Source organism: Rana temporaria, chromosome 6 (assembly GCF_905171775.1).
Source record: "Rana temporaria chromosome 6, aRanTem1.1, whole genome shotgun sequence".
NCBI lineage: Eukaryota > Metazoa > Chordata > Amphibia > Anura > Ranidae > Rana > Rana temporaria.
Window position 1 is genome coordinate 5,715,000 of NC_053494.1, and position 27,607 is coordinate 5,742,606.

Genomic DNA, 27,607 nt, shown 5'->3' on the forward strand with positions numbered 1-27,607 from the left:
TAATGTTTGTATATATATATAAAAAAGAATTTCCCCCATTTTTGGTATTTCTGTGTTTATATAATAATAATAATAATAATAATAATAATAATAATAATAATAATTCCAGTTAGGGAATTCTTAAGGTGTCACCATACCAAGACATTTTGGACAATTTCATGCTTCCAACTTTGTGGGAACAGTTTGGGGACGGCCCCTTCCTGTTCCAATATGACTGAGTACCAGTGCACAAAGCAAGGTCCATGAAGACCTGGATGAGCGAGTTTCGGGTGGAGGAACTTGACTGGCCTGCACCCGATAAAACACCTTTGGGATGAATTAGAGCTGAGACTGGCCTTTTCTCCAACATCAGTGCCTGACCCAGTGCTGGACTGCGACTGAAATTTGGCCCTGGACTTCATCCAGACTGGCCCACTTTGACAGGTCTCTCCCATGGCAGCCGGGCAACTCCCACACACCCCCCCCCGGCCACCCGCACCCCCTCTCCCCCTTCACTAGCCACTAGCCGTTCTACTTTAGTAGAGTAGAAGGGTTGGTACTGCTCCTCTTATAGGCAGTACCAGTGGGGAAGCTAGACATTATTTCACCCGGGGCAAAGAATCAGTTTGGTGCCCCCCCTTATGGGAGAAGATTAGGTAGAAGTGAGAAACTCCCAGGCCATAGCTGTTGAGCCAGCTGTCTGTCCCCTCCCCCCATGATCCTCTGCCGTCCCCCCTGCTCCTCTGTTCCCCCCAGGTGAGCGCTGCGGGGAGGGAGAGACAGAGGAGTGGAGGGGGCGGCAGTCTGCTGTCACTGAAGCCGGCCCACTGAGCCATCGGCCCACCGGGAAACTCCCTGTAGTCCCAATGGCCAGTCCATCCCTGGCCTGACCTCACAACTGCGCTTCTGAAAGAACGGTCAAACATTCCCATAGACACCCTCCTAAACCTTGTGGACGGCCTTCCCCAGAAGAGTTGAAGCTGTTATAGCTGCAAAGGGCGGAGCCAACTCAATATTGAACCCTACCGGACTAAGACTGGGATGTTATTAAAGTTCATGTGTGTGTAAAGGCAGGTGTCCCAATACTTTTGGTAAAATAGTGTATCTCTAGAAGGATCCTTGGTAAGAACAAGGAGGTTCTGATTCCTCTACTTATGACACCTATTTGGGTTAAAAATTACGACCTGATGCTCTTCATCTCATGGTGGTTTATGATCACCAATATATTATAGGAAGACAATCTCGGCATGGGAGAAGCAGCTGACTGAGCTAATATAATACAGATTGAGCAGCAGTTGGATAAGACATTGGAAAAAACATATTCTAGCTAGTGAATAAAAAGTAACAAAGGTCACGTTGTGCGACTTGGGGGAAAGAACAAGGAAGAAGAGCTTCGGAAAAATGATTGAACATTTAAGAAGACTGTTCAAGAGATTCACGTAAAAAGTACGGGGAACTAGAGATTGTTAATAGTTAGTGGTAAACTCTCCTGGGGGATGGAGGTCACTTTGGGCTTCAGAAAAGAAAGAGACACAACCATCTGAGAACCGGATAGAGTTACATTTATCTACATTTATCTACATTTATCTACATTTATCTACATTTATCTACATTTATCTACGGAACCACAAGAAGATCTAATATCTCATAGGTGTACCAGAGATGTCACCATCTACCGGACCATCCATGCCAGAGGATCCCTCGTATGTCATATGAGGGATGGGAGTATGACTACCACACAGTAAGTACTAAAATCCGATGTAGGTGTAAAAAAATCTCTAAAATATCATATAAGCTTTACATGTATCAATATTTTAACAATCATATTTAGTGCTTTAAAATCTGCAGCTTTCAATAACCTCTTCAGCCCCGGACCATTTTGCTGGTCAAAGACCGGGCCACTTTTTGCGATTCGGCGCTGCGTCGCTTTAACTGACAATTGCGCGGTTGTGCGACGTGGCTCCAAAACAAAATTGGCGTCCTATTTTCCCCACAAATAGAGATTTATTTTGGTGGTATTTTATCACCTCTGCTTTTTTTTTTTTTTTTTGCGCTATAAACAAAAAAAAAGAGCAACAATTTTAAAAAACAATCTATATTTTTTACTTTTTGCTATAATGAGTATCCCCAAAAAATCTATAAAAAAATGTTTTTCCACAGTTTAGGCCAATACGTATTCTTCTACATATTTTTCGTAAACAAAATCGCAATAAGCGCTTATTGATTGGTTTGCGCAAAAGTTATGGGGCCAGATTCACAGAAAACTCTGGTGGCGTAACGTATCGTCGTTACGTTACACCGCCGCAAGTTTTCAGCGCAAGTGCCTGATTCACCAAGCACTTGCGTGTAAACTTACGGCGGTGTATCGTAAACACGTGCGGCGCAAGCCTGCCTAATTCAAATGGGGCGTGTACCATTTAAATTAGGCGCGCTCCTGCGCTGAACGTTCTGCGCAGGCTCCGTTCGCAATTTTCCCGACGTGCTTTGCGCGAAATTACGGCGCCCCGACGTGTTTGTGAATGGCGACGTGCGTAACGTAATTACGCTGTACTTACGATGACATTTTTTTTTTTAATTCGACGCGGGAACAATGGCCATACTTTAACATGGGCTGTGTAAAGTTAAGCCATGAAAAAGCATCACTAACTTTGCGACGGGAAAAAAAGACTTGCGACGACGTAACGACTGCGCGTACCTTCGTGGATCGCCGTAAAAGCTAATTTGCATACCCGACGTTGGAAAACCTCACCCAGCGACGGCCGAAGTATTGCATCCTAAGATCCGACAGTGTAAAACAATTACACCTGTCGGATCTTAGGGATATCTATGCGTAACTGATTGTATGAATCAGTCGCATAGATACTCTGAGAGATACGACGGCGTATCAGGGGATACGCCGTTGTATCTCTTCTGTGAATCTGGCCCTTAGCGTCTACCAAATAGTGGACCGTTTTATGGCATTTTTATTAATATTTTTTTTACTAGTTATGGCACAACTGCGACAATATGGCGGACACATCGGACACTTTTGACACCATTTTGGGACCATTGTCGTTTTTCCAGCGATCAGTTTCTATAAAAATGCACTGATTACTGTAAAAATGACACTGGCAGTGAAGGGGTTAACCACTAGGTGGTGCTGCAGGGGTTAAGTGTTCCCTGGGAAGTGATTCTTACTGTTATGGGGTGTGGCTACACGTGACACGTCACTGATGAGGGTTCTCGATCACGGGGGAACGGTCATCAGTGACAGTGTCACTAGGCAGAATCGGGAATGCCTTGTTTACAAAGACATTCCCCTGTTCTGCCCTTTGCCGACCGCAATCGCGGGACTCCGAGTTCCCAGGACCCGCGGCACGGCATGCAGCGGGCGTGCGCACCCCCGCCGGGCGGCAGATTCAAAGGGACGTACCTGTACGCCAATCTGCCTGCCAGTGACAGCCTTTTCTCCCTTTTTCTCAATTGTTTTTGGGGTGTCACCTTGTCACAAGCACTCTGTCTAAAAACCAACTGCACAGAGGAGGTAAGTATGACATGTTTGTTTTTTGTTTTTTAAAACAAAACCTTTAAACATAAGTGGTTAAAAAATTCTGTGAAAACGTCTCAGCCTTCATAAATAACCCCTGTGATTTCTGCAACTTGTTTACTTCCTATGATCATCAGCTCCATCTAGTGACCATAATGGGGTACTTTCCTTTCAGGAAAAATACCTCATCATGATCACTTGATGGAGCTGAAGATCATAGGAAGTAAGCACATTATATTATGAATAGACCCCATTGTGTTTATTTATATATTTAGTTATTTTATGGCGACCAATTAACTATATATTTATCCCTGTACAATGAAACAACTGTGGCAACAGTTCTATTTATTTATTTTCATCACCTTTTGATCTTCAGGACCAAAGTTGACGAGTGAGTGATTCATAAAGATTTGAGGAAAAAAATTACTAGAAAAGGAGCTGACAAAATGAGTGAGATAGAGAAACAGATGCTCAGTAAACTCTCCCAGATAAGACAAATCCTGGAAGAGACACCAGGTAAGTCTTTTGACCACTTAACCCCCAGACCATATTGCTGGTCAAAGAGCACTTTTTGCGATTCGGCACTGCATCGCTTTAACTGACAATTGCGCGGTCGTGCGACGTGGCTCCCAAACAAAATTGGCGTCCTTTTTTTCCCACAAATAGAGCTTTCTTTTGGTGGTATTTGATCTCCTCTGCGGTTTTTAGCTTTTGCGCTATAAACAAAAATAGAGCGACAATTTTGAAAAAAATGAATATTTTTAACTTTTTGCTGTAATAAATATCCCCCAAAAATATATTTTTCCTCAGTTTAGGCCGATACGTATTCTTCTACATACTTTTTGTAAAAAAAAATCGCAATAGGCGTTTATTGATTGGTTTGCGCAAAAGTTATAGCGTTTACAAAATAGGGGGTATTTTTATGGCATTTTTTATTAATATTTTTTTTTTACTAGTAATGGCGGCGATCAGCGATTTTTTTCGGTACTGCGACATTATGGCGGACACTTCGGACACTTTTGACACATTTTTGGGACCATTGGCATTTTTATAGCGATCAGTGCTATAAAAATGCATTGGATTACTATAAAAATGCCACTGGCAGTGAAGGGGTTAACACTAGGGGGCGGGGAAGGGGTTAAGTATGTCCCTGGGTGTGTTCTAACTGTAGGGGGGTGGCCTCACTAGGAAAAAGACTGATCTTCTGTTCATACATTGTACATTGCCCGCCGGGCACACGAACAGGAGTTGGGGGAGAGCGGGGGGCGTGCGCGTGCTCCTTTGGTGGCGGGCACGTGCCCCTAGTGGCCTGCGCGAGAGCCGACGGTATTGTACGGGCTCTCGCGCAGGGGAGCCGACCTGCCACCGTAAAATGACAGTGGCTGGTCGGCAAGTAGTTAAATACTTTTAATTAAAAAAAAAATTGTGCTGTTGACATCGGGGTAAATGGGGATAAATCGGGGTAAATCGGGGTAAATCGGGGTGAATCGGGGTAAATCGGGGTGAATCGGAGGTGATGTCAGGTCATCGCTTCCGGGTTACCGTCAAATACAACCGATCAAAGCCCATCCCCACTTTGCTTGGCTGTCCTGGTGGGACAGGAGAGCCGGAGAGAGACGCTTGTAATAGCAAATGAGCAGCTAGAACCGCTGCCTCCAAAATAAAGGTGCAGCCACAGACATCATCCCGGTATAACCACCGCTGGTCGTCAAGTGGATAAAAACACCATTTCTTTAAGGTCAACATTCATAAAAAAATTTTTCCATGTTGTTATACAAAAATATATCCAAATACCGTACAAACATTAAAACATAACTGTGACAGAGCATACATTATGACAGATTTTTTGTGGCCAACACGTTTCTCTGGACACAATCCACTTCTTCAGGAGCCATCAGTATGCTTATTCACAAAACAATCTAAACAAAAACAATCATATTTGATAAAAAAAGGTTCATCATCTCTGTATTATTTCACTAGGGTTACAACTCTGAGCATTTCCCCTCCCTCTGGGGATATTTCTTCTCATTTTCTGTTGCGTCTCTGGAGTGGGAAATTAGTGGAAATTTCGACCACACTTAGACTTGCCTGATGAGGATTGGGAGTGCACCCCCTCACCCGTATTCACAAGGGATCAGTCCAGGAACAAGGCTACAAAATAGCACTGCGGTGGTACAAAACCCCAGTGCAGATGCATAAATTCACACCTACCACCTCCTACTTATGCCACAGATGCTGTTCAGATTTAGGTACCCTCCGTCATGTGTGGTGGACCTGTCTGAATCTCCAATCTTTCTGGTCAGAAGTCTATTGAATTATATCTTCAGTTACCAATTACACCTCGGATTTCATGCTGGCCCTTCTACGTCATACCTCCATTCCCCCCGAAAAAACTACCAGAAGTCCTTAGCGATGCAGGTGGTGAACGCTGCTAAGCTTTGTGTCTCAGTAGACTGGGGCTCCCAGCAAGCCCCAACCATTCAGGAATGGTCCTTCAGTCTCCACACCATTGCAGAGATAGAAGAGTTGATTGGGATTTTATGAGACAATCCCTTGAAATACACAAGAACCTGGTATTGTTGGCTTCATTTTCAGACAGCACAAGAATACACCCAAGTTATGGGAGAACCCTTCTAGACTTTTATTTGAGAAACTCTGGCTGGGTTCTTGTCCTAATCTCGTAAGAGAGGTCTAATTGGATACTGGTAGCTAACAATTTTTTCTGTGATGAAAGCAGAAGCATAGAGGTAGGTGAGAGAGGACATACCTCTGGGGCCAGGTTGATGTGACCCTCTCCTCCCCCTAACTATACCCTATTCTTTCTTGCCATATATTGCCCTACCTCTACTTGTCCCCCCCCCATCCTAGTTCCCTTCCAGTCCTTTCTTGATACTTTCTTGCCCCTTTACTCTCTCTTTAATTGCTCCACACATCCTTCTCCATACTACTCAAATACTTTAGCTGGTAGATCTGGAGCATTGGATGTCCCTCTACAGCCCCCAATCTACCTGGAGCCCTCTTCCGTACCTAATACATCAGGAGCAAGTCTTTATGGAGTTAAAAAAATATATATAATAAAAGAGAACACAGACAGCTAAATCAAAAACTGACCCTCCTCTACACTATCCAAGCCATAAAAGGGAATATTTCGGCTATATCTACATTTTAACAAATTAATATCTGGACTGGTTTGGATTTGTGATAACATACTTTAGGGAGCAGGAAAAAAAAAGTTATTATGCAATCTGGCATCAATTATCTGGGCATACTGAATGGGAAGTTATTGTTTCATTTAACTTGGTTCGCTAAACATGTTGTATTGTATTCTCTACCAGGACTTTTATGTTCTCCTGGCCAACAAGTTCAGAATGGAGGATCCATCAATAAGGTAAAATATCCTCAACTCAATACCACCTCAATGTTCCAGATATATGGGTTGATCCCTCCATAACTCTCTGTAAACCAGGTTCCCCACTGGCGCTCCAGGACTCTCCTTCATGCTGCGTGCCCCATAGCAAGCAGCTTGCAATGGGGGCACCCAAGCAGGCTTGCTCCCAAGAAGAGAGACTTCCTGTAGAGCCGAGGCTCTTGTGCACATTGTTGGATTGTGATGGGGCTCAGGTAAGTATTGATGGGGGCTGGGGGGCTGTTGCACACAGGATTGTTTTTTCCTTCATACATAGAATGAAAACCTGAAATTAAAATGAAAAACCTTGAGACTTTACAACCACTTTAAGATAGGGGATCAACAAGACAGCCAGTTCACGAGCATTTATACATGGAGGTCAGAAATAGAACCACCTATCCCTATCATCACATTACGCCCCACTGAAACAGAACCAGCATAAAAAGAACCAAATGTTAAAAAGTGTCCCAAATGTTACCATAAATCTAGCATGCTGGATGTCCAACAACTCCACCACACCTTTACAGAAGGTTTAATGATTGTGTTCTTCACTGTATGGGAGTATATGTCTTATTAGAAAGAGTGACTGATTCATACTGTTGGGACACATACTGTAAGGCCTCGTACACACGATCAGTCCATCCAATGAAAACGGTCTGAAGGACCGTTGTCTTAGGTTAACCGATGAAGCTGACTGATGGTCTGTCACGCCTACACACCATAGGTTAACTAACCGATCGTGTCAGAACGCGGTGACGTAAAACACAACGACGTGCTGAAAAATACGAAGTTCAATGCTTCCAAGCATGCGTTGACTTGATTCGGAGCGTGCACAGGTTTTTAACCAATGGTTTTGCATACTAACGATCGGTTTTGACCTATCGGTTAGGCGTCCATCGGTTAAATTTTAAAGCAAGTTGGCTTTTTTTTTTACCTAAGGTTAAATAACCTATGGGGCCCTACACACGATCGGTTTTGACCGATGAAAACGGTCCATCAGACCGTTGTCCTCTGGCTAACCTATCGTGTGTACGCGGCCTTAGAATATGCTGATGTCAACTCCAGCCACCTGTCTGTCTGTTGTCTGCTATAATGTAAATGAGTGTAGTATAACTTCTAAGAGTCTTTCACCCATTGTTGGTTGTGCTAATTAACCCTGCAACTGTATGAAAGAGTTCTGTGTTGATATGTATGATAATGTGTATTGTAGTTAGGGAGTTACATTGGCTGCTTTATGGGATTAGTTAATTAGCTCATGTTAATTTATGTTTCTGGTTACAGGAGTATTGTAAGAGTAATATGAGTAAGAACCTCCTCTTTTACTGTATACAAGACTTGTATTCTTAGTCCATGTTCAGCAATCAGGCAAGTATCGTCTTGTTTGTGCTTGTGAGCGGTTGGAATAGCTGATATCTAGATTCAGACTGGGAGGAAGTGGTATATGGCGAAAGCAATCAAGCAGAGTGTGGGACATTTCGTTATAAGAAGTTTATACTAGTCTATGCTAATTTGGGACGCAGACGGGTCCTCTAGTGTCTAGTAAGACAAACTCCTCACTGTGAGGGTATGTTGATTAAATATTTGGACTCTCCATGACACTGTACTGTTAAAATGGTATGCATAATCTTATGTCGCGTACACACGATCGGAATTTCCGACAACAAATGTTCGATGGGAGCTTGTTGTCGGAAATTCCAACCGTTTGTAGGCTCCATTGAACATTTGCTGTCGGATTTTCCGACAACAAAAATTTGAGAGCTGGTTCTCAAATTTTCCGACAACAAAACTTGTTGTTGGAAATTCTGAGCGTGTGTACAGTATTTCCCCGAAAATAAGACCTACCACGAAAATAAGACCTAGCGTTATTTTCTAGGACCGCTGCAATAGAAGCCCTACCCCGAAAATAAACCCTAGTTTTAAAATGCTTTTAAAATCCTATAATCCACTCTATTACAGTATTATATAATGTACAATGTTTATGTTTCTGTAATATAATTGAAGGGAAGAGAGCTCCAGCGTGTCACAGAAGCGCAGAGTGGAGCTATAATGAAGGTATTTGGCACAAATATATTACAGAAACGCACACATTGTACATTATATAATACTGTAATAGAGTAAATTATAGGATTTTACGTTTTTTAACTCAGTTCACACTGGGGATTCCTGACAGGCAGGGAGAGAGAGAGGGGGAGAGAAGACAGCACATTACATATTAATACCTACCCCGAAAATAAGCCCTACTGTGTATTTTGTTGCTAAAATTTGATATAAGACCCAGGCTTATTTTCGGGGAAACACGGTACACAATTCCGACGCACAAAATTCCACACATGCTTGGAATCAAGCAGGAGAGCCTATTGGCTATTGAACTTCATTTATCTTGTTTTGACGTTCTTGACGTTCGCAATTTCCGACAACATTTGTGTGACTGTGTGTATGCAAGACAAGTTTGAGCCAACATCCGTCGGAAAAAAATCCACGGTTTTGTTGTCGGAATCTCCGATCATCTGTATGTGGCATAAGTAAACTTCTCCCTGGCTGGATCATGACTGTGATGGTAAAAATGTTTATGAGAATACGTTTTGAGACAATGTTAGAGAGTTTTTTACAAGTTATGGTTACAAGTGCACTGAATTGAATCTTTTTAAAGCAGGGACCAGGGCATGAGGTTGGGATCTTCTCCGTGGAGGTGATGGATCCTGAATGGCTGAAAGCTGCATTGAATTCACGTTTTTTCGATAGATGGGTGAATAAAAGCAAATATACCATCTTCAAAGACGCAAAGAAAAAGGATTCCATTTCTGAGAGCACCTTCTGCATTTTCCTTACTGATCCGTTTATGTGGAATCTTATGTCAAGTTTAGAAAAAGCTCAAGAGTTGAAAGAATTGGGTAAGAGCCACAGAGTGGTGAGTACTTTTTTCACATTGCCTACTACCTGCTTCTGCTTTCATAGTATGGCACTGTTCGTGAAAACCCTGTGTTTTGTCCTGGAAGTAATTTTGTTTTTGACCATGGATATTTTTGGTGCAGGAAGTAAACCCTTTATAGTGGTGATTGATGATGCAGACGACAGCGGAGATGCAAAGAAGAAAAAAATCCTAAATGATCTGATCATGAGTAAGATATATATCAAAGATCTCTTCCTCTTCAGCAAACTGGAAAAGGAATGTGACTTCATGACTTATCTCAATAATGATGACCTAACAGACTCTATGCCCATTGGCAAAGGTAGGTACCTACTTGGCAAAGATTGGTACATTATGGCCCCTTTTTACACTGATTGACCAATCAGGTCCACCTGAAAAACTAACCATCCATTGCTCTCTATGGAGTGTCGGATGTCAGCAGACATGTGTCCACTGACACCCACCGACATCCACTAAAAACAGATCACCATCCAACCGGTGGATCATATGACAGTTGGATGCAAACAGACAGGCAGTCTGTTTCCATCCAAGAGCCTCATAGAGAACAGCGAGTTGTGTCCGCATCCACTATGCACAGGCCAATCGCGACAAGGCAAGAAAACCAAGCAATTGCTTGGGGCCCCCGAGCTGGCCTGGGGCCCCAAGCAGGGCCCTTGCCGTGCTTCCTATAAATGCTGCAGCCACCTGAACGCTCTATAGAGAGCCTCAGGCGGCTGCAGCACTGCTGCCTCTCTCGTCACTTCTTCCCCTTCCTTGTAGCGTGGCCGAGCTCCTCTTCCTTCCTCCTGTCTGTCCGGCCGGGTACCGCGCAGTACAGGAAATTCCGTTTCCTGAATCTCCTGCCACGCGGTACGGTGTGGGGGGGGGGGGGTAAAAAGAACACAGGGAGGGGGGAATAAAAAGAACATGGGGGAGTTAAAAAAAACATAGGGAGGGGGGGGGGATTAAAAAAACATGGGGGGGGTAAGAAGCACACAGCATCTTCTAGCATCTATTTTAATCCCTATTTTATACTCTTTCATTGGTAGATCCACCAGTGCTCGTCCCAGCTATGCCGGACCTGGACAAACATGTTAGTACCCAACATGTAGCACCCATGATGGGTAAGTATGAAATCTAATGTGGACATTTTCAAAATAATCTTAACAGTGACACCTGCACTCAAACTAACTAAATAAAACCAAAGCAGCCAGCATGATTTGCTGACTTCAAATCTAAAAAACATTGTGGACATGTACAGTGCTCAATATGTGAAGAAAAAAATATTATTATATATCCATAAATTGTTGATTTGTGATATCACTATACATGGAGATAAAATCTTCACATGTATCCACCTCTGTGCATCTACGAATATCCTTGTGTCACCGCCACCGGTTGTGCCCTCACCTTATAGGCTTATTAATAGCGCCTTAGATCACAATCACTCCTCTGATTGGCCGCCTTTAGATTTTCCTCCTTCATATAGCTCATCCGTTTTACATCTCACATCACAAGGTGTACGGCTTCCTTATTATTTACCATTGGCCTCCACTGACATCGCCCACATGTAAGGTACAAAGCTTACCATAGTGCTTTGCCGTTTTTAAAATAATTTATTTATATAAAGCATTAAATAAGTTCCACTTGATGTAGATGAAACCCCTGACACAAGACAGGGACACCTGTACTGCCCACTGGACCAAATTGTATGGCAAGAATTGACACACAGTCTGCTTGCTTCGTTCCCAATATAAAAAGAGAAAGGGGTGGAGGCCATGCGGCTTCCTTTATTAACAATATGACATCACAAAACATATGCATTCATATTGGTCAGCTTATATAATTCACTCCCATTTTACACGCCCCCCTTGTGACGTCTGTTCTTTGTACACGGCACACATGCCACAGCACATTTCAGCCTCGTGTAAGTCCAGTGTGGAATGTCCATAAACAGGGGTTCTTGGTCAGCTCAGCAAGGGTTTCTCTCTTCAAAGTCATTTATGGACATAAGTGAAGCAACGAGGAAGGGGGGCTTTGGAACATGAGGAACAAGAGGGGGGGGTGGAAATGGCAGCTGAACAGCTCTCCTTTGTCTCTTCTCCAATGCTGAGTTTGTAACTTTCTTAAAACATCATATCTGACAAATCTTTTCAAGGAAAATAAACACTATTGTGATGTATACTTTTCACACATGCATATATAGATAATGAATATAAAAACAATATAAAAATATAAAAGAAATTAAAAGAATATAAAAAAGAGAAAACATTTCAGTGGTTCTAATAGAAGAATTAGCTTAACACAAAAATAGTAATTTTAGTATAATCCATCACAGACTCACATCTTTCTAATTAATAATGGGAACCATGTGATATCCTTCTGTCGTTTTACTATTTTAACCCCTATTTAATGTACTTTCATTTGTAGGTCCACTCGTGTCCAACCAAGCTGTGCCAAACCCGGACAGACATGTAAATACAGCCCCTGCAGCCCACATGACGAGTGAGTATGAAATTTAACAATGTCATTTTAAAAATACTATTTATTTTTAGTAATCGTTTCTATTCTTTTGTTATTTGACTATTTTCACACATATCTGATTCTATTTCAGATGAAGATATATTAGCACTGTTCCAGACTACCCCAAACCCGAACAAACCTGTTAGCTCTTACCATGCAGCACACATGATGGATAAGTATGAAAATCAATGTGAGCAATAACAAAATACATTTTATTCACAGGTTTTTTTTTTATGTCCTTTTTTAATTTGACTGGGCCAGATCCACATACATTTAGATCGGCGCAGCGTATCAGAGATACACTACGCCGCTGTACCTTACCTGGCGTATATTCGAATCCTCAGCGAGTTTGCGCTGTAAGTTACGGCGGCGTAGTGTATTTCTGGTGGCGGAATTCAAATCGGCGGGTAGGGGGCGGGTTTCATTTAAATGAAGCGCGTCCCCGCGCCGAATGAACTGCGCATGCGTCGTCCAGAAATTTCCCACCGTGCGTTGCGCGAAATGACGTCGCAACAACGTAATTTTTTTAACTTAGACGTGAGTTACGTCCATCCCTATTCACGGACAACTTACGCAAAAAAAAATATTAAAATTTCGACGCAGTAACGACGGCCATACTTAACATGGCAAGTCTATCTATACGCCGCAAAATACGAGCTTTAACTATACACCGGAAAAAGCCGACTACAGACAACGTTAAAAAATGCGACGGCCGTGCGTACGTTCGTGGATCGTCGTAAATCGCTAATTTGCATACCCGACGCGGAAAACGACGCAAACTCCACCCAGCGGGCGCCGAAGTATTGCACCTACGATTCGAAGGCGTACGAAGCCGTACGCCTGTCGGATCGAACCCAGAAGCCATTGTATCTTGGTTTGAGGATTCAAACTAAAGATACGACGCAGGAAATTTTAAAGTACGCCGGCGTATCAGTAGATACGCCGGCGTGCTTGCTTTGTGGATCTGCCCCACTGTTTTCACCCATATTATGGTATGGTCTATTGGTGGCCATACCAACAATTTTATTAATTTACGAGAATCCTCCATTAATCATGAGAGATTGAGAATCAAATGATATTCTTATCTATTATCTATTTGAATCCCTATTTTATGCTCTTTCATTGGTAGATCCACCAGTGCTCGTCCCAGCTATGCCGGACCAGGACGGACATGTTAGTACCCAACATGTAGCACCCATGATGGGTGAGTATGAAGTCTAATGTGGACATTTTAAAAATAATCTTAACAGTGATACCCGCACTCAAATTAACGAATTATTTCCACCTATTCTGATCTGCTTGTCCCATTTAAAAATATATTTTTATCTCCAAAAATAATTTATATTCTTGTTTACTCATATCTGGTGGTATTTCAGGGGTAAATATATTAGCACCACCCTCAGCTACCTTGAACCTGGACAGACCTGTTAGTTCTCACCATGCGGCACATCCGGCGGGTAAGTAACAAAATCAATGTAGGCATCAATACAATGACAATTTATTTACAGTAATATGTCTGTCATCTGACTATTTTTACCCAGATGATGGAATGTTCACTCCAGCATCCACTATCAAGGAAGGACATGGTAATAATTCCCATCCAGCACACACAATGGGTATGTACAAAAATCAATGAAAGCATTTAAAAAAAATTGTAATTTTAAAATGAAAAAAGTAAAATTAAAATTTTCTGCTATAAAACGTTTTTAGTCATATGATGTTATTTCAGGAGAGGAATTTTTAGTGGCGATCTCACCTACCTCAAGCCATGAGATATTTAATAACTCTTCCTGTCCAACACAGATAGTGGGTGAGTACCGTATTTTTCGGACCATAAGACGCACCTAGGTTTTAGAGGAGAAAAATTAGAAAAAAAATATTCTGACCCAAATATGTACTGAAATATTTAAGTTACCAGAATTCAGTTAAATTTCAGTATTCTGTAAATTTATGGCACTGGCGTATACCGTATGCTGTACAGATGCTGTTTACAAATGCTGTGAGGGAGCGACCAATGAGTTAACTCTATATTGGTCAGCTGACTCAGGAGAGCGTCAGTGCACGGAGCAATACGACGTGACGTTGTGTGGGCGTATCTCCGTGCACTGGACAAGGCGCAAAGCTTCCTGGGGCTTCTTCGTAGGCTGCCCACTCTCCATATCTCCATGCCGCCCGCTCTCCTTACCGCCATGCCGCCCGCTCTCCGTACCTCCATGCCGCCCACTCTCCGTAACGCCATGCCGCCCGCTCTCCATGCCGCCATGCTGCCCGCTATTCTGCCATGTCGCCGTGCCACCCGCTATTCCGGCATGTCGCTGTGCCGCCCTGCCGCTAATTCCGCCATAGACCAGTCTGATCCTGAGCCTGATCCCCGCTAATTAACCCGCTGATGGTGCCGGCTGCCTGCCTGTGTTTTCTGACCAACCCAGACAACCGGTATGTGAAATGGCAGAGAGGGGGGGGCTGTCCATTCAGTATTCGGACTATAAGACGCAGAGACCTTTTCCCCCATACATTTGGGGGAAAAAAGTGCGTCTTATAGTCTGAAAAATATGGTATATTGATCATGGCTGGTCTCTATAATGATCTAAAAAATCTAAATCTATGCTGCCTGTACTGTGGTTGTGTGACTTTTAGGCTGGGTTCACACTAGTCCGTCCCATAGACTCCGCCCTATGCATTTCATCACAGAGTGACATCATCAGGGGCATGACTAGTCATATTTTGCTGAATTGTTTCCACCTTTTCTTTTTTTTTTTTTTTTTTTTTTTAAATGTCCTATTTTTTTTTTTTTTTTTTTTTTTTAAAAGTGTATTTTGTGCGTGTACTCGAGAGAGGAGCCGGACTGCAGGAGTTGGGAGTAGGCAGGCCTCCCCCAGAGGCATTCTGCCACCTTTCTCCATGCCCCGTGTGGCAATGGCGGGTGTGCGAGGGGGTCCTCCCACACAGCCCGCCCTACCTGCTCCGCTTTGAAGCCCAACGGGGCAGAGGGGAGTGAGAGGATCTAGCCCGCTCAACCACCCCCGTTAGTCCTTCGCCTCTCTTTTTAGAGACCGCGTGGTCAAAGTGCGTGCATGTTAACCCAATTTCGAGTGCGTGTGTAAGTGTGGTGGTTTTTGTGGGAGGGGGTGGGCATACTAAGCGCAGGCTTACCTCGCATAGCACACCCACCGGGAGCCGGGCTGAGACCACCAAACTCAATTCACATGTAGCCGAGACCGGGATTCGAACCTCTAGCTGCAGAGGTGAATGGCTTGTCAGCGCAGTGCCAATCACGTTGAGCCACCGCAGCTCCTCCGTTTCCACCTTTTCTGATCTGCTTGTTTCACCATGTCCCATTTTAAAAATATATTTTTATCTGCAAAAATAATATAGATTCTTGTTTTCACTCATATCTGGTGGTATTTCAGGGGTAAATATATTAGCACTCCCAGCTACCTTGAACCCGGACAGACTTGCTAGTTCTCACCATGCAGCACATCCGGCGGGTAAGTATGAAATTCAATGTAGGCATCAATACAATGACAATTTATTTACAGTAATATGTCTGTCATCTGACTATTTTTACCCAGATGATGGAATGTTCACTCCAGCATCCATTATCAAGGAAGGACATGGTAATAATTCCCATCCAGCACACACAATGGGTATGTACAAAAATCAATGAAAGCATTTGAAAAAAATAGTAATTTTAAGATTAAAAAGTACAATTACATTTTTTCTGCTATAAAACGTTTTTAGTCATATGATGTTATTTCAGGAGAGGAATTTCTAGTGGCGATCTCACCTACCTCAAGCCATGAGATATTTAATAACTCTTCCGGTCCAACACAGTTAGTGGGTGAGTATAATGATCAGAGATGGTCTCTATAATGATCTCAAAAACCCAAATCTATGCTGCCTTTATTGTGGTTGTGTGACTTTTAGGCTGGTTTCACACTAGTGCCAATTGGAGGCGGGTTTCCACACATCCAATTTGCATGATGGGAGATTGAGATCGGCTCTCAATGGAGCCAGTTCACATATCTCCAGAGCGGCTGCAGAGCGGATTGCACAGGGGGGTCCTGTTCGTCTTTGGCTCCATTTCAGGTCCAAATTTAGGCATAAATTCAGACCTGATTCGTCCCTGAAACAGAGAGAAGGGACGGGCCAGACCACCTCTGCTGTCAGCATCAGTGTGAACCCAGCCTTTTTGTATAAGTTAAGATTTTTTGTTATATTATTTTGTTTACTTTTTCTCTGTTTAAGGCTGGCCATACATGGTTTGAATCTCATCCAGTTCAGCAGGAACAGGCCGAGATTCGAACCAGTAATGGGCAGGCTCAATGTACCAAGTTGATTGACCGATCAACTTGAGTACAACCAGCCTGCCTGATTCACTAATGATTATTGAATGTGGCTGCCATAGCCTAGTAATAATCACTGTCTTCTCCTGGCAGGGACGACTTCCCTAGCCTGCTCCTGCCAGCCCCCCCCCCCCCACCGCTGGGAGAAGACAATGGCCTGACAGGAGGGATTCCTGTATGAGCACTGTCTGTATTGATGGGGGAATTTAGTGAATTTTGCTCCAATGTATGGCTGGACTTAGTCTTTTATAGCATCAATGCAACATATCAGCTGAAAAAACACAAAGCTGAATATACTATAGTACTAAAAACAATGGGGTTGATTGACTAAATCTGGAGATTGCAAAATCTGATACAGCTGTGCATAGTAACCAATCAGCTTCCAGGTTGTTTGTCAAAGCTTAATTGAACAAGCTGAAAATAGAAGCTGATTGGTCACTAGTGTTGCTCACGAATATTCGCATTTCGAATATTCGTTACGAATATGGCATATTCGAGTATTCGCGAATAACTCGAATTTCGCGGCCAAAATTCGCTATTCCGAATATTCATATTTTTTCAAATTTATTTTTAAAACAGATCACATCCTATCGACGTCTAAAAGCATTGCTGGTATGATTAGAGACCCTGGGCCGAGTAGCTAAGCTGAGGCGATCCTTTTATGTTGCCGAATATTCGCAATCGCGAATATTCGATTTCCGAATATTCGCGAATACTTTCTCCGCCCTTCTTTTGCATCAGAGCCAATCAGAGTTCTCCTACCACAGTTGTCAAAATCTCGCAATCAATTTCGCATTCGCATTAGCGAAATTTCGATAAAATATCACCAATTTTCCATTTTCCGAATATTCGCGAATACTTTCTCCGCCCTTCTTTTGCATCAGAGCCAATCAGAGTTCTCCTACCACAGTTGTCAAAATTTCGCAATCAATTTCGCATTCGCATTAGCGAAATTTCGCAAATTTTTTTTTTTTTATAAAATATCACGAATATTCGATTTTAGCGAATATTTCACGAATATTCGTCTATATATTCGTGATATATCGCGAAATCGAATATGGCGTATTCCGCTCAACACTATTGGTCACCATGCACAGCTGCAGCAGATTTTGCACTCTCCGGTTTTAGTACTGTAACTCAACGTGTTTCATCCCCATTGGGCCTAATTGTAGTCAACTCCTACAATTAAGCCCAATACAAGGGAAGCATGTGAGAGGGACTTTGGCCACAGATGAGGACCAGCCAGAAAGCCAGCGTGGCTGAACAAAGTACTCATGTTTGTGACATCATCAGTGTGTGGCCCTTGGCCAAAGACCTTAGAGGTACACAAGTAAATGAGGGCTTTGAGTGGCTCTTGTTTTAAGATGTTGCAACAATAAAAACAAATCTAAGTTGAAAGAAAATTAATGCAAAATTTCAGATATTTCTGATTTTACGTCCTTAATATAGAAGCATTTTATATACTCCTGTAAAAAAATTCACTCATATGATGTGCCATGTTTTTAGGAAAAGATCTACTATTATCCATCCCATCAACTTCAAGACAAAGGAGATGTGCTAAAACTTCCAGTCCAGCAAATGTGATGGGGAAGTACAACAACCAAGGTGAGCATTTTATAAACCCATTTTTACAACTATGTCTATTTTATGTATAGCTTTACCTCCTTCCATCGAAACTCCTCTTCTCTCTCCTCTCTTCCATCTACACCCCTCATCTTCTTTTCCCTCCTCTTTACCATCTAAACCCCTAATTTCCTTCTCTCTCCTCTCTTCAATTGTAACCCCTCATCTTCTTCCTCCTCCTTATCTCTTCCATCTGAACCCCTCATTTTCTTCTCACATATCCCCTCCTTCTAAATCTCTCATCTCCTTCTCCCTCTTCTCTTCCATCTAAACCCCTCATCTCCTTCTCCCTCTTCTCCTCCTTCTAAACCCCTCATCTCCTTCTCCCTCTTCTCTTCCATCTAAATCCCTCATCTCCTTCTCCCATTTCTCTTCCATCTAAACCCCTCATCACCTTCTCCCTCTTCTCTTCCATCTAAACCCCTCATCTCCTTCTCCCTCTTCTCTTCCATCTAAACCCCTCATCTCCTTCTCCCTCTTCTCTTCCATCTAAATCCCTCATCTCCTTCTCCCTCTTCTCTTCCATCCAAACCCCTCATCTCCTTCTCCCTCTTCTCCTCCTTCTAAACCCCTCATCTCCTTCTCCCTCTTCTCTTCCATCTAAATCCCTCATCTCCTTCTCCCTCTTCTCTTCCATCCAAACCCCTCATCTCCTTCTCCCTCTTCTCTTCCATCTAAACCCCTCATCTCCTTCTCCCTCTTCTCTTCCATCTAAACCCCTCATCTCCTTCTCCCTCTTCTCTTCCATCTAATCCCCTCATCTCCTTCTCCCTCTTCTCTTCCATCTAATCCCCTCATCTCCTTCTCCCTCTTCTCTTCCATCTAAATTTCAAATTTTCTTCCCCCTCCTCTGTTCCACCTTACCTTAGTGCCATCCTCCTTCACTTACCTCATCCTTCCATTTTGCTTTTAATTGTCCTTATTTCTTCTGAGAAATCCTCACTTCCTGTTCTTCTGTCTGTAACTCCACACAGTAATGTGAGGCTTTCTCCCTGGTGTGGAGTGTTGTGCTCGCCCCCTCCCTTGGACTACAGGAGTGTCAGGACGCCTACTAACACACAGCTCCTTTCACTATCTGCAATGTAGAGAGCGTCCTGACTCTCAAGTAGTCCAAGGGAGGGGGCGAGCACGACACTCCACACCAGGGAGAAAGCCTTGCATTACTGTGTGGAGTTACAGACAGAAGAACATGAAGTGAGGATTTCTCAGAAGAAATAAGGACATTTAAAAGCAAAATGGAAGGACAAGGTGAGTGAAGGAGGACTGCTCTAAGGTAAAGGAAGATATTTAGGGAATTTTTTTTTACATTTACAACCCCTTTAACTCCTCATCTCCTCCATCTATACCCTTCATCTCCTCCTCCCGCCTCTCTTCCATCTAAACCTCTCCTCTCCTTCTGCCTTATCTCCTCCATCTAAACCCCTCGGGGCAGATCCACGTAGATCGGCGCATTAATCCGCCGGGCGTAGTGTATCTAAGATACACTACGCCGCCGTAACTTATTTTTTTTTTTTTATCCGGCGGCGTAGTATATCTTTGGCGGCGTAATGGCGCAGCATTCAAATCTCTGTGATGGGGGCGTGTTTTATGTAAATACGTCGTGACCCGACGTAAACAACGTTTTTTTTTAACTGCGCATGCGCCGTCCGTGGGGGTATCCCAGTCCGCATGCTCGAAATTAACCCGGAACAAGCCATTGCTCACGACGGTGACGTCATTCTACGCAAATTCCTATTCACGAAAAATGCCATAAAACTATCCCCATTTTGTAAACGCTATAACTTTTGTGCAAACCAATCAATAAACACTTATTGCGATTTTTATTACCAAAAATCTATTCTATGCTCTATTTTGTTGTTTATAGCGAAAAAAAAAAAACGCAGAGGTGATTAAATACCACCAAAAGAAAGCTCTATTTGTGGGGAATAAAGGACGTCAATTTTGTTTGGGAGCCACGTCGCACGACCGCGCAATTGTCAGTTAAAGTGACGCAGTGACGCATCTTTCAGGGCTGACGTGGTTAAACAAATATTTCTGTTGTGCATGTCTATAAAAGTAAAAATGAATGGTTTTCAAAGCTATAGATTATCTTGTATTACAGTTGAAGAAAAAGAATAGTAGGTCTTATTTCTTGTGTTTCTTTTGCAGAGCCAAAGACCAATATCTCTATAAAGGTAAGACATTTAAAGAATTATAAATTATAAACGATTACTTTGTTTTATTCTCCTAAAAAAAAATGGTGGCAGCTAATAAAGGGATTCACATAGAAATATTTTCAATTGCCTCAATACCTGGAAAATATTAGCTGTAATCTACAGTGTGTGCTGAATCTCCTGACCCATGATTTTGCATACCCATGGTTGCCCCAGCCACAGACGCAAGAAATAAATAACTGTGGGCTAGATTCAGCAAAGAATTACGCCAGCGTATCCATAGATACGCCGCGTAAATTCAAAGCTGCGCCGGCGTATCTTCTTTCTGTATTCAGAAAGCAAGATACGCCGACATTAGCCTAAGATACGACTGGCATAAGTCTCTTACGCCGTCGTATCTTAGGGTGCATTCTCACGCTGGCCGCTAGGTGGCGCTCCCGTCGTTTTTGGCGGAGAGTATGCAAATTACCTAGATATGCCGATTCACAAACTTACGTTGCGCCCGGCGTTCGTTTTTTACGTCGTTTGCGTAAGGCTTTTTCGGCATAACGTTGTGCCTGCTTCTATTAGGCGCACTCAATGTTAAGTATGGACGTCGTTCCCGCTTCGATTTTTTTATTTTTTACGTCGTTTGCGTAAGTCGTTCGCGAATAGGGCTGGACGTAATTTATGTTCAAGTCGAAACCAATGACGTCCTTGCGACGTCATTTGGAGGAATGCACACTGGGATATGTACACGGACGGCGCATGCGGCGTTCGTACAAAACGTCAATCACGTCAGGTCAACACACATTAACATAAAACACGCCCCCCTTACACATTTGAATTACGCGCGCTTACGCCGGCCCCATTTACGCTACGCCACCGCAACTTACGGAGCAAGTGCCTTGTGAATACTGCACTTGCTCCTGTAAGTTGCGGCGGCGTAGCGTAAATACGATACGATGCTCCGCCGTTAGAATGCGCGCCCCTACCTGAATCTAGCCCTGTGTCTTTGTCACAATTAACATCCCCACAACATCATATCCTGGTGGGAAATCTCTCCAACAACCTGACACAGGCTCTGACCCTTCCCCCACTCCATCAAAACCCAAACAAGGTTTGGTTGCAGTTGATCTTTAACCACTTAAGCCCCGGGCCATTATGCAGGCTAAGGACCTTGCCCCTTTTTGCGATTCGGCACTGCGTCGCTTTAACAGACAATTGACAATTCTTTAACGACAGACAGTCGTGCGACGTGGCTCCCAAACAAAATTGGCGAGCTCTTTTTCCCACAAATAGAGCTTTCTTTTTTTGGTATTTGATCACCTCTGCGGTTATTATTTTTTGGGCTATAAACAAAAATAGAGCGACAATTTTGAAAAAATAAATCAATATTTTTAACTTTTTGCTATAATAAATACATAAATATATATACAAAAATAGTTTTTCTTAGTTTAGGCTGATACGAATTCTTCTACCTAATTTTCATTAAAAAAAAATAAGCGTTTATCGATTGGTTTGCGCAAAATGTATAGCATTTACAAAATAGGGGATAGTTTTATTGCATTTTTATTAATATTTTTTTTTTTACTACTAATGGCGGCGATCAGCGATTTTTTTCATGACTGTGACATTATGGCGGACACATCGGACAATTTTTACACATTTTTGGGACCATTGTAATTTTCACAGCAAAAAGTGCTATAAAAATACACTGATTACTGTGAAAATGACAATTGCAGTTTAGGAGTTAACCACTAGGGGGCACTGTAGGGGTTAAGTGTGACCTCATATGTGTTTCTAACTGTAGGGGGGCGGGGCTGGACGTGTGACGTCAGTGATCGTCTTTCCCTATATCAGGGAACAGACGATCACTGACATTGCCACAATGAAGAACGGGGAAGATGTGTTTACACTCACCTCTCCCCGTTCTTCAGCTCCGGGGACCGATCGCGGGACACCGGCGGCGATCGGGTCCGCGGGTCCCGCGGGTGTGGTCACGGAGCTTCTGACCGGGTCACAAGTGCGCCGCCGGCGGCCCGCTCGCGACCCCACGGCTGGGCTCTTGAAGGGGACGTACAGGTACGTATATCGACGTGAAAGGGTCCTTAAGTAGTTGAAGGGGTTGTAAAGGTTTGTGTTTTTCACCTTGGTGAAAAAAACACCTTGCAGTCACCGGCCCCCCCAAGCCCCCGTTTTACTTACCTGAGCCCGAATTTCCGAGGGCGCAATCCCGCGTCGTTCTCCCCATGCCTGATCGGCTCTTCATTGGATAGATTGTTAGCAGAGTCATACACTTGGCGGCTATGGATGACGATTGTATGGTACGGGAACGCTCCCGCTAGGTAACCCCCTCGGAAGAGAGCTTCCCAAAGGGGGTTATCTATTGCGGGAGGAGCTGCGTTAGCTGCCGTGGGACCCCCAGAAGAGATCGGGAGCCACTCTGTGTAAAACGAACTGTGCAAAAAAAAATCTGTGCAAAAAAATCTGAAGCTTTAGTACCACTTTAAGTGAAAGTTGCAACAGGAAAAAATAAATCTCACTAGTGTTGCACTCTCTTACCACCAGAGTGGTTAAAATTCATGACGTCGATAGTATAGTTTCACGTCCGATCAGGAGAATATCTTGCTGATTTTCAGGTGTTACGGGTCCAAATTAAACGTTTTTTCATTGAGAAATCCCTTGTGATGTGCCAACTGGGAAAAGTTCCTCAAAAGGAGGAACAACCTTTCCTACATGGCCCATTATATACCCAAACCTTCTGGTTTATAATAAATTGTCTATTAGGGGCAGTTTGCACAATTCGGACTTTTTCTTTTCCCTTCAAGGCTTTATAATGCATCAATGTATTCCAAACGTTCCCCAATGTGTCAGTCTTGGTACTGATCCGTCTTTCCATATGTCAGCAACAACCAGGTAAAAAGCACATCACCGGGATATTCTCCAGATCTTCCAAAGAGGATTACTCCTGGCTGGTGGAACTCCTGACATCCGAAAATTTCAGAGATAGCATCCAAGATGTTAAACCTTGTTACATTTCCAACAATGGATTCCAAAGGTTTATAGATGGTTTGTCTCAGTGCACATTTGGGATTCTGTATCACACCAAGAACAGAGGAAGAATCAACATCACCAACGTCACAGACTCCCTGTATGATGAAGAACTGGAATGTCTTGAACAGATGCTCGGTAAGGCTAGGTTCACACTACAGCATTCTCTGAAAAGTGATCTGTGATGGGCAGTGGCGGCTGGTGCTCAAAATGTTTGGGGGGGGGGCGCAAACAAACTGAAAAAAAAACATCAATTGTCGTCACTGTGCCCATTAAACATCGTCAGTTTGCCACCTCAAATGCAGCCAGTTTCCCCCCAAATGCAGCCAGTTTGTCCCCAAATGCAGCCAGTTTGTCCCCAAATGCAGCCAGTTTCCCCCTAGCTGCTGCCAATTTGTCCCCAAATGCAGCCTGTTTCCCCCCAAATGCAGCCAGTTTGTCCCCGAATGCAGCCAGTTTCCCCCAAATACAGCCAGTTCGTCCCCGAATTCAGCCAGTTTGTCCCCAAATGCAGCCAGTTTCCCCCTAGCTGCTGCCAGTTTGTCCCCGAATGCAGCCAGTTTCCCCCCAAATGCAGCCAGTTTCCCCCCAAATGCTGCCAGTTTGTCCCCGAATTCAGCCAGTTTGTCCCCAAATTCAGCCAGTTTGTCCCCAAATGCAGCAAGTTTCCCCCTAGCTGCTGCCAATTTGTCCCCAAATGCAGCCTGTTCCCCCAAAATGCAGCCAGTTTGTCCCCGAATGCAGCCAGTTTCCCCCCAAATGCTGCCAGTTTGTCCCCAAATTCAGCCAGTTTGTCCCCAAATGCAGTCAATTTCCTCTCAAATGCTGCCAGATTTTCCCCAAATACAGTCAGTTTCCCCCCAAAAGCTGCCAGTTTGTCTCCAAATGCAGCCAGTTTGTCCCCAAATGCAGCCAGTTTCCCCCCAAATACAGCCAGTTTCCCCCCAAAATGCTGCTAGTTTGTCCCCAAATTCAGCCAGTTTGTCCCCAAAATCAGCCAATTTGTCCCCAAATTCAGACAGTTTGTCCCCAAATGCAGCCAGTTAACCCCCAAATACAGCCAGTTTCCCCCCAAATGCAGCCAGTTTTCCACCAAATACAGACAGTTTCCCCCCAAATACAGTCAGTTTCCCCCCATATGCTGCCAGTTTGTAACCAAATGCAGCCAGTTTCCCCCCAAATGCAGCCAGTTTCCCCCCAAATGCTGCCAGTTTGTACCCAAATGCAGCCAGTTTCCCCCTAAATGTAGCCAGTTTCCCTCCAAATGCATCCAGTTTCCACCAAAATTCTGCCAATGTGTCCCCAAATGCTGCCAGTTTGTCCCCAAATGCAGCCAGTTTCCCCCCAGCCCGGCACTTACCTTCTTCGGGTCAGCGCCGTCCTTCTCCATGCTCCCTCCGCTCCCTCGATGTCTCCTCCCATCCTCAATGTCGCTTAAGCCAATCAGGTGACTGGTAACCAGACCCGGGCCCACAGGCTCTAATCGGGTAGCCTATTAGAGCCTCTGGCTTTAATCAGGCACTTCCAAAACACCCCCGCCGCTGTTATTCAGATGGAGACTCCGACAAGAATTTTTTCCCGTCTGAAAATTTGAGAACCAGCTCTCAAATTTTTGCTGTTGGAAATTTAGACAGAAAAAGTCTGATGGAGCCTACACATGGTCGGAATTTCCAACCAAAAGCTCACATCAAACTTTTCATGTCGGAGATTCCAACCGTGTGTACGCGGCATAATTCCCAGTTAAGGTGTGTGGCAGGGGGTGTGTTCTATGCCTGCATGCTTTTGATAATAGGTGTCCCTCGTTCCCATCTCAAAATGTTGGGAGGTACGGGTAATCTGAATCACATGGCCACATGGATCTTGTACAAGCACATCTTTAATTACAGCTGTTTGATACTAGAGCAGATATCTTTGAGTCTGGAAATCTGAAATTGTTCCTTCAATTGTGTTTTATTGATGGTGTCCTGTAACCTAGGTGGGTAGAAAAGGCCATTCACAATCAAAACTATTCTGATTACATATATATAGAGAATTGAGGGTGTTTGGGTGTCGGCCAAAGAGATAAGGATACATACAGGATACACAACAAATGAACAGTACTTGTATTGATTATTGATGTCTTCTTCTGTACTCAGGAAAGGACAATGTGGTGGTGCTGATTGATGATCTGGAGGACAGCAGTGATCAGGAGAAGACTCGAATCCTGGAGAATCAGCCCGATATTAAAAGATTGGCCAGTGACCTCCTCCTCATATCATGCACGCAGAAAGCTGAGAAAATACAGCTTGTAAGAAAACTGAAAAGTGTAATCCAATGACATCATCCTTAGGTAATTTTCTCTTAAAGGGGTTGTGAAGGTAAATTAAAAATAAAATAAAAATAACAAACATATTGTAGGGTTTTACACAGAGCAGCCCCGATCCTCCTCTTCTGAGGTGCCCCTCAGAAGAGGAGGTACTCTGGGTAACTAAGCTACCCAGAGTACAAAAAAGTGAGCGGGACCATGGCAGGGAAATTCTTCATCATCTTCCTCGTTATTGCTTGTACAGATTCTCCTGTAACATAAGTTCATACGGAAATAAGAAAAGATATACTCCTTTTTTGTTTCTTACAGTAATTCCATCTATGATGGAGCAAAGTTCAAGTGTTCACAAATGTCCTGACAATGCATCCAGCAGCCACAATGTAGGAATAAAAATCTGAAATCCCACCGATACAGAGCGAAAAAGTGAGGATTTCTCGATTGTAAAAGTACAAAGATCAGGAGTGGTGATTGTCCATGGACAAGTGAATGGAAATACCGATCGGCACTGCAAGTTCCAAGACGTAGGGTCTGAGAATGAGAAGACATGGAGGGTCAACAAGAAGCTTAAAGGGAAATGACTGGAAATTAAGCCATATTTTGAGCTTTTATTATAATTTTACCTTCGATCAATTTTTTATGGAACTTTTACAGTTTAAATCATTTGCTGTACCATATTGTAATTAAAGCGGAATGTTAATCTGCCTATATTTTGCCTAAGTTAGTTCTTCCTTATCCTCTTTATCAACATGCTAATGTAATTTTTAAATAAAGCCTTTTCATTTTTATTATGTAGCCCCCCCCCCCCTCCTGGGGACTGCTTGGATTTAGTTGCTCATCTGCATCACCATGACCCTGTAAACATTCCAACCCACCTGACACTCTGGGTTCAGGCATCATTGCAGCACCTTTAACCGCTTGCCGACCGCCCACTGTCATTTTACAGCGGCAAGTCGGCTCCCCTGTGCGAGAGCGCGTAATATAACGTTGGCTCTCGCGCAGCCCATTAGGGGTGCGTGCGCGCCCCCTGCTCGGGCCAAAATCCTGTGCGCATGCTGGGCACCCGCGATTGCTCGTTACAGAGCGGGGACCGGGAGCTGTGTGTGTAAACACACAGCTCCCGGTCCTGTCAGGGGGGGAAATGCTGATCCTCTGTTCATACAATGTATGAACAGAAGATCAGTTATTTCCCCTATAGAGGCCACCCCCCTACAGTTAGAACACACCCAGGGAACATACTTAACCCCTTCCTCGCCCCCTAGTGTTAACCCCTTCCCTGCCAGTGGCATTTTTACAGTAATCAATGCATTTTTATAGCACTGATCGCTATAAAAATGCCAATGGTCCCAAAAATGTGTCAAAAGTGTCCGAAGTGTCCGCCATAATGTCACAATACCGAAAAAAAAACGCTGATCGCCGCCATTACTAGTAAAAAAAAATATTAATAAAAATGCCATAAAAATACCCCCTATTTTGTAAACGCTATAACTTTTGTGCAAACCAATCAATAAACGCTTATTGCGATTTTTTTTTACGAAAAATATGTAGAAGAACATATGTATGCGGAGACAGAATGTCTGTCTAAGATGTGGAACGTGACTTCTCAGGTATAGTAATTAGGTCATGTTAAAAATGTCAGCCCGGCGCCGAAATGTCTGGATACTGATTAGTAATTAGCCCATCTGAAGGTGTATTGAAGCCCCAGTGTGTGATGAGGGGGGTGGAGAATCTCTTTGTTCCTTTCATGCTTGAACTGTATAAAACCCTGAGAGTGTACCATTAAAGATGTCATTCATTTGAAACCAGAA

General features: G+C 43.5%; 1 protein-coding gene across 5 annotated transcripts; it reads left to right on the forward strand.

Annotated features, from left to right (window-relative positions):
- The first annotated feature begins 1,377 nt into the window (after positions 1 to 1,377).
- LOC120942950 lies at positions 1,378 to 26,509 on the forward strand. Of its 5 annotated transcripts, none has more exons than XM_040355933.1 (20): positions 1,378 to 1,720; positions 3,882 to 4,021; positions 6,841 to 6,893; positions 9,562 to 9,802; positions 9,944 to 10,141; positions 10,869 to 10,943; positions 12,250 to 12,324; positions 12,434 to 12,532; positions 13,472 to 13,546; positions 13,719 to 13,799; positions 13,884 to 13,958; positions 14,072 to 14,152; positions 15,753 to 15,830; positions 15,915 to 15,989; positions 16,103 to 16,183; positions 18,195 to 18,293; positions 20,460 to 20,485; positions 23,353 to 23,635; positions 25,633 to 25,826; positions 26,112 to 26,509. In XM_040355933.1, the coding sequence occupies exons 2-19, from the start codon at positions 3,952 to 3,954 to the stop codon at positions 25,812 to 25,814; spliced, it is 1,947 nt and encodes a 648-aa protein (XP_040211867.1). In that variant the 5' UTR covers positions 1,378 to 1,720; positions 3,882 to 3,951; the 3' UTR covers positions 25,815 to 25,826; positions 26,112 to 26,509. The 5 variants fall into 5 exon arrangements, with proteins under 5 accessions (XP_040211867.1, XP_040211868.1, XP_040211869.1 ...); XM_040355934.1 differs by having other exon boundaries at positions 9,565 to 9,802; XM_040355935.1 differs by lacking the exons at positions 15,753 to 15,830; positions 15,915 to 15,989; positions 16,103 to 16,183.
- The last annotated feature ends 1,098 nt before the right edge of the window (positions 26,510 to 27,607 follow it).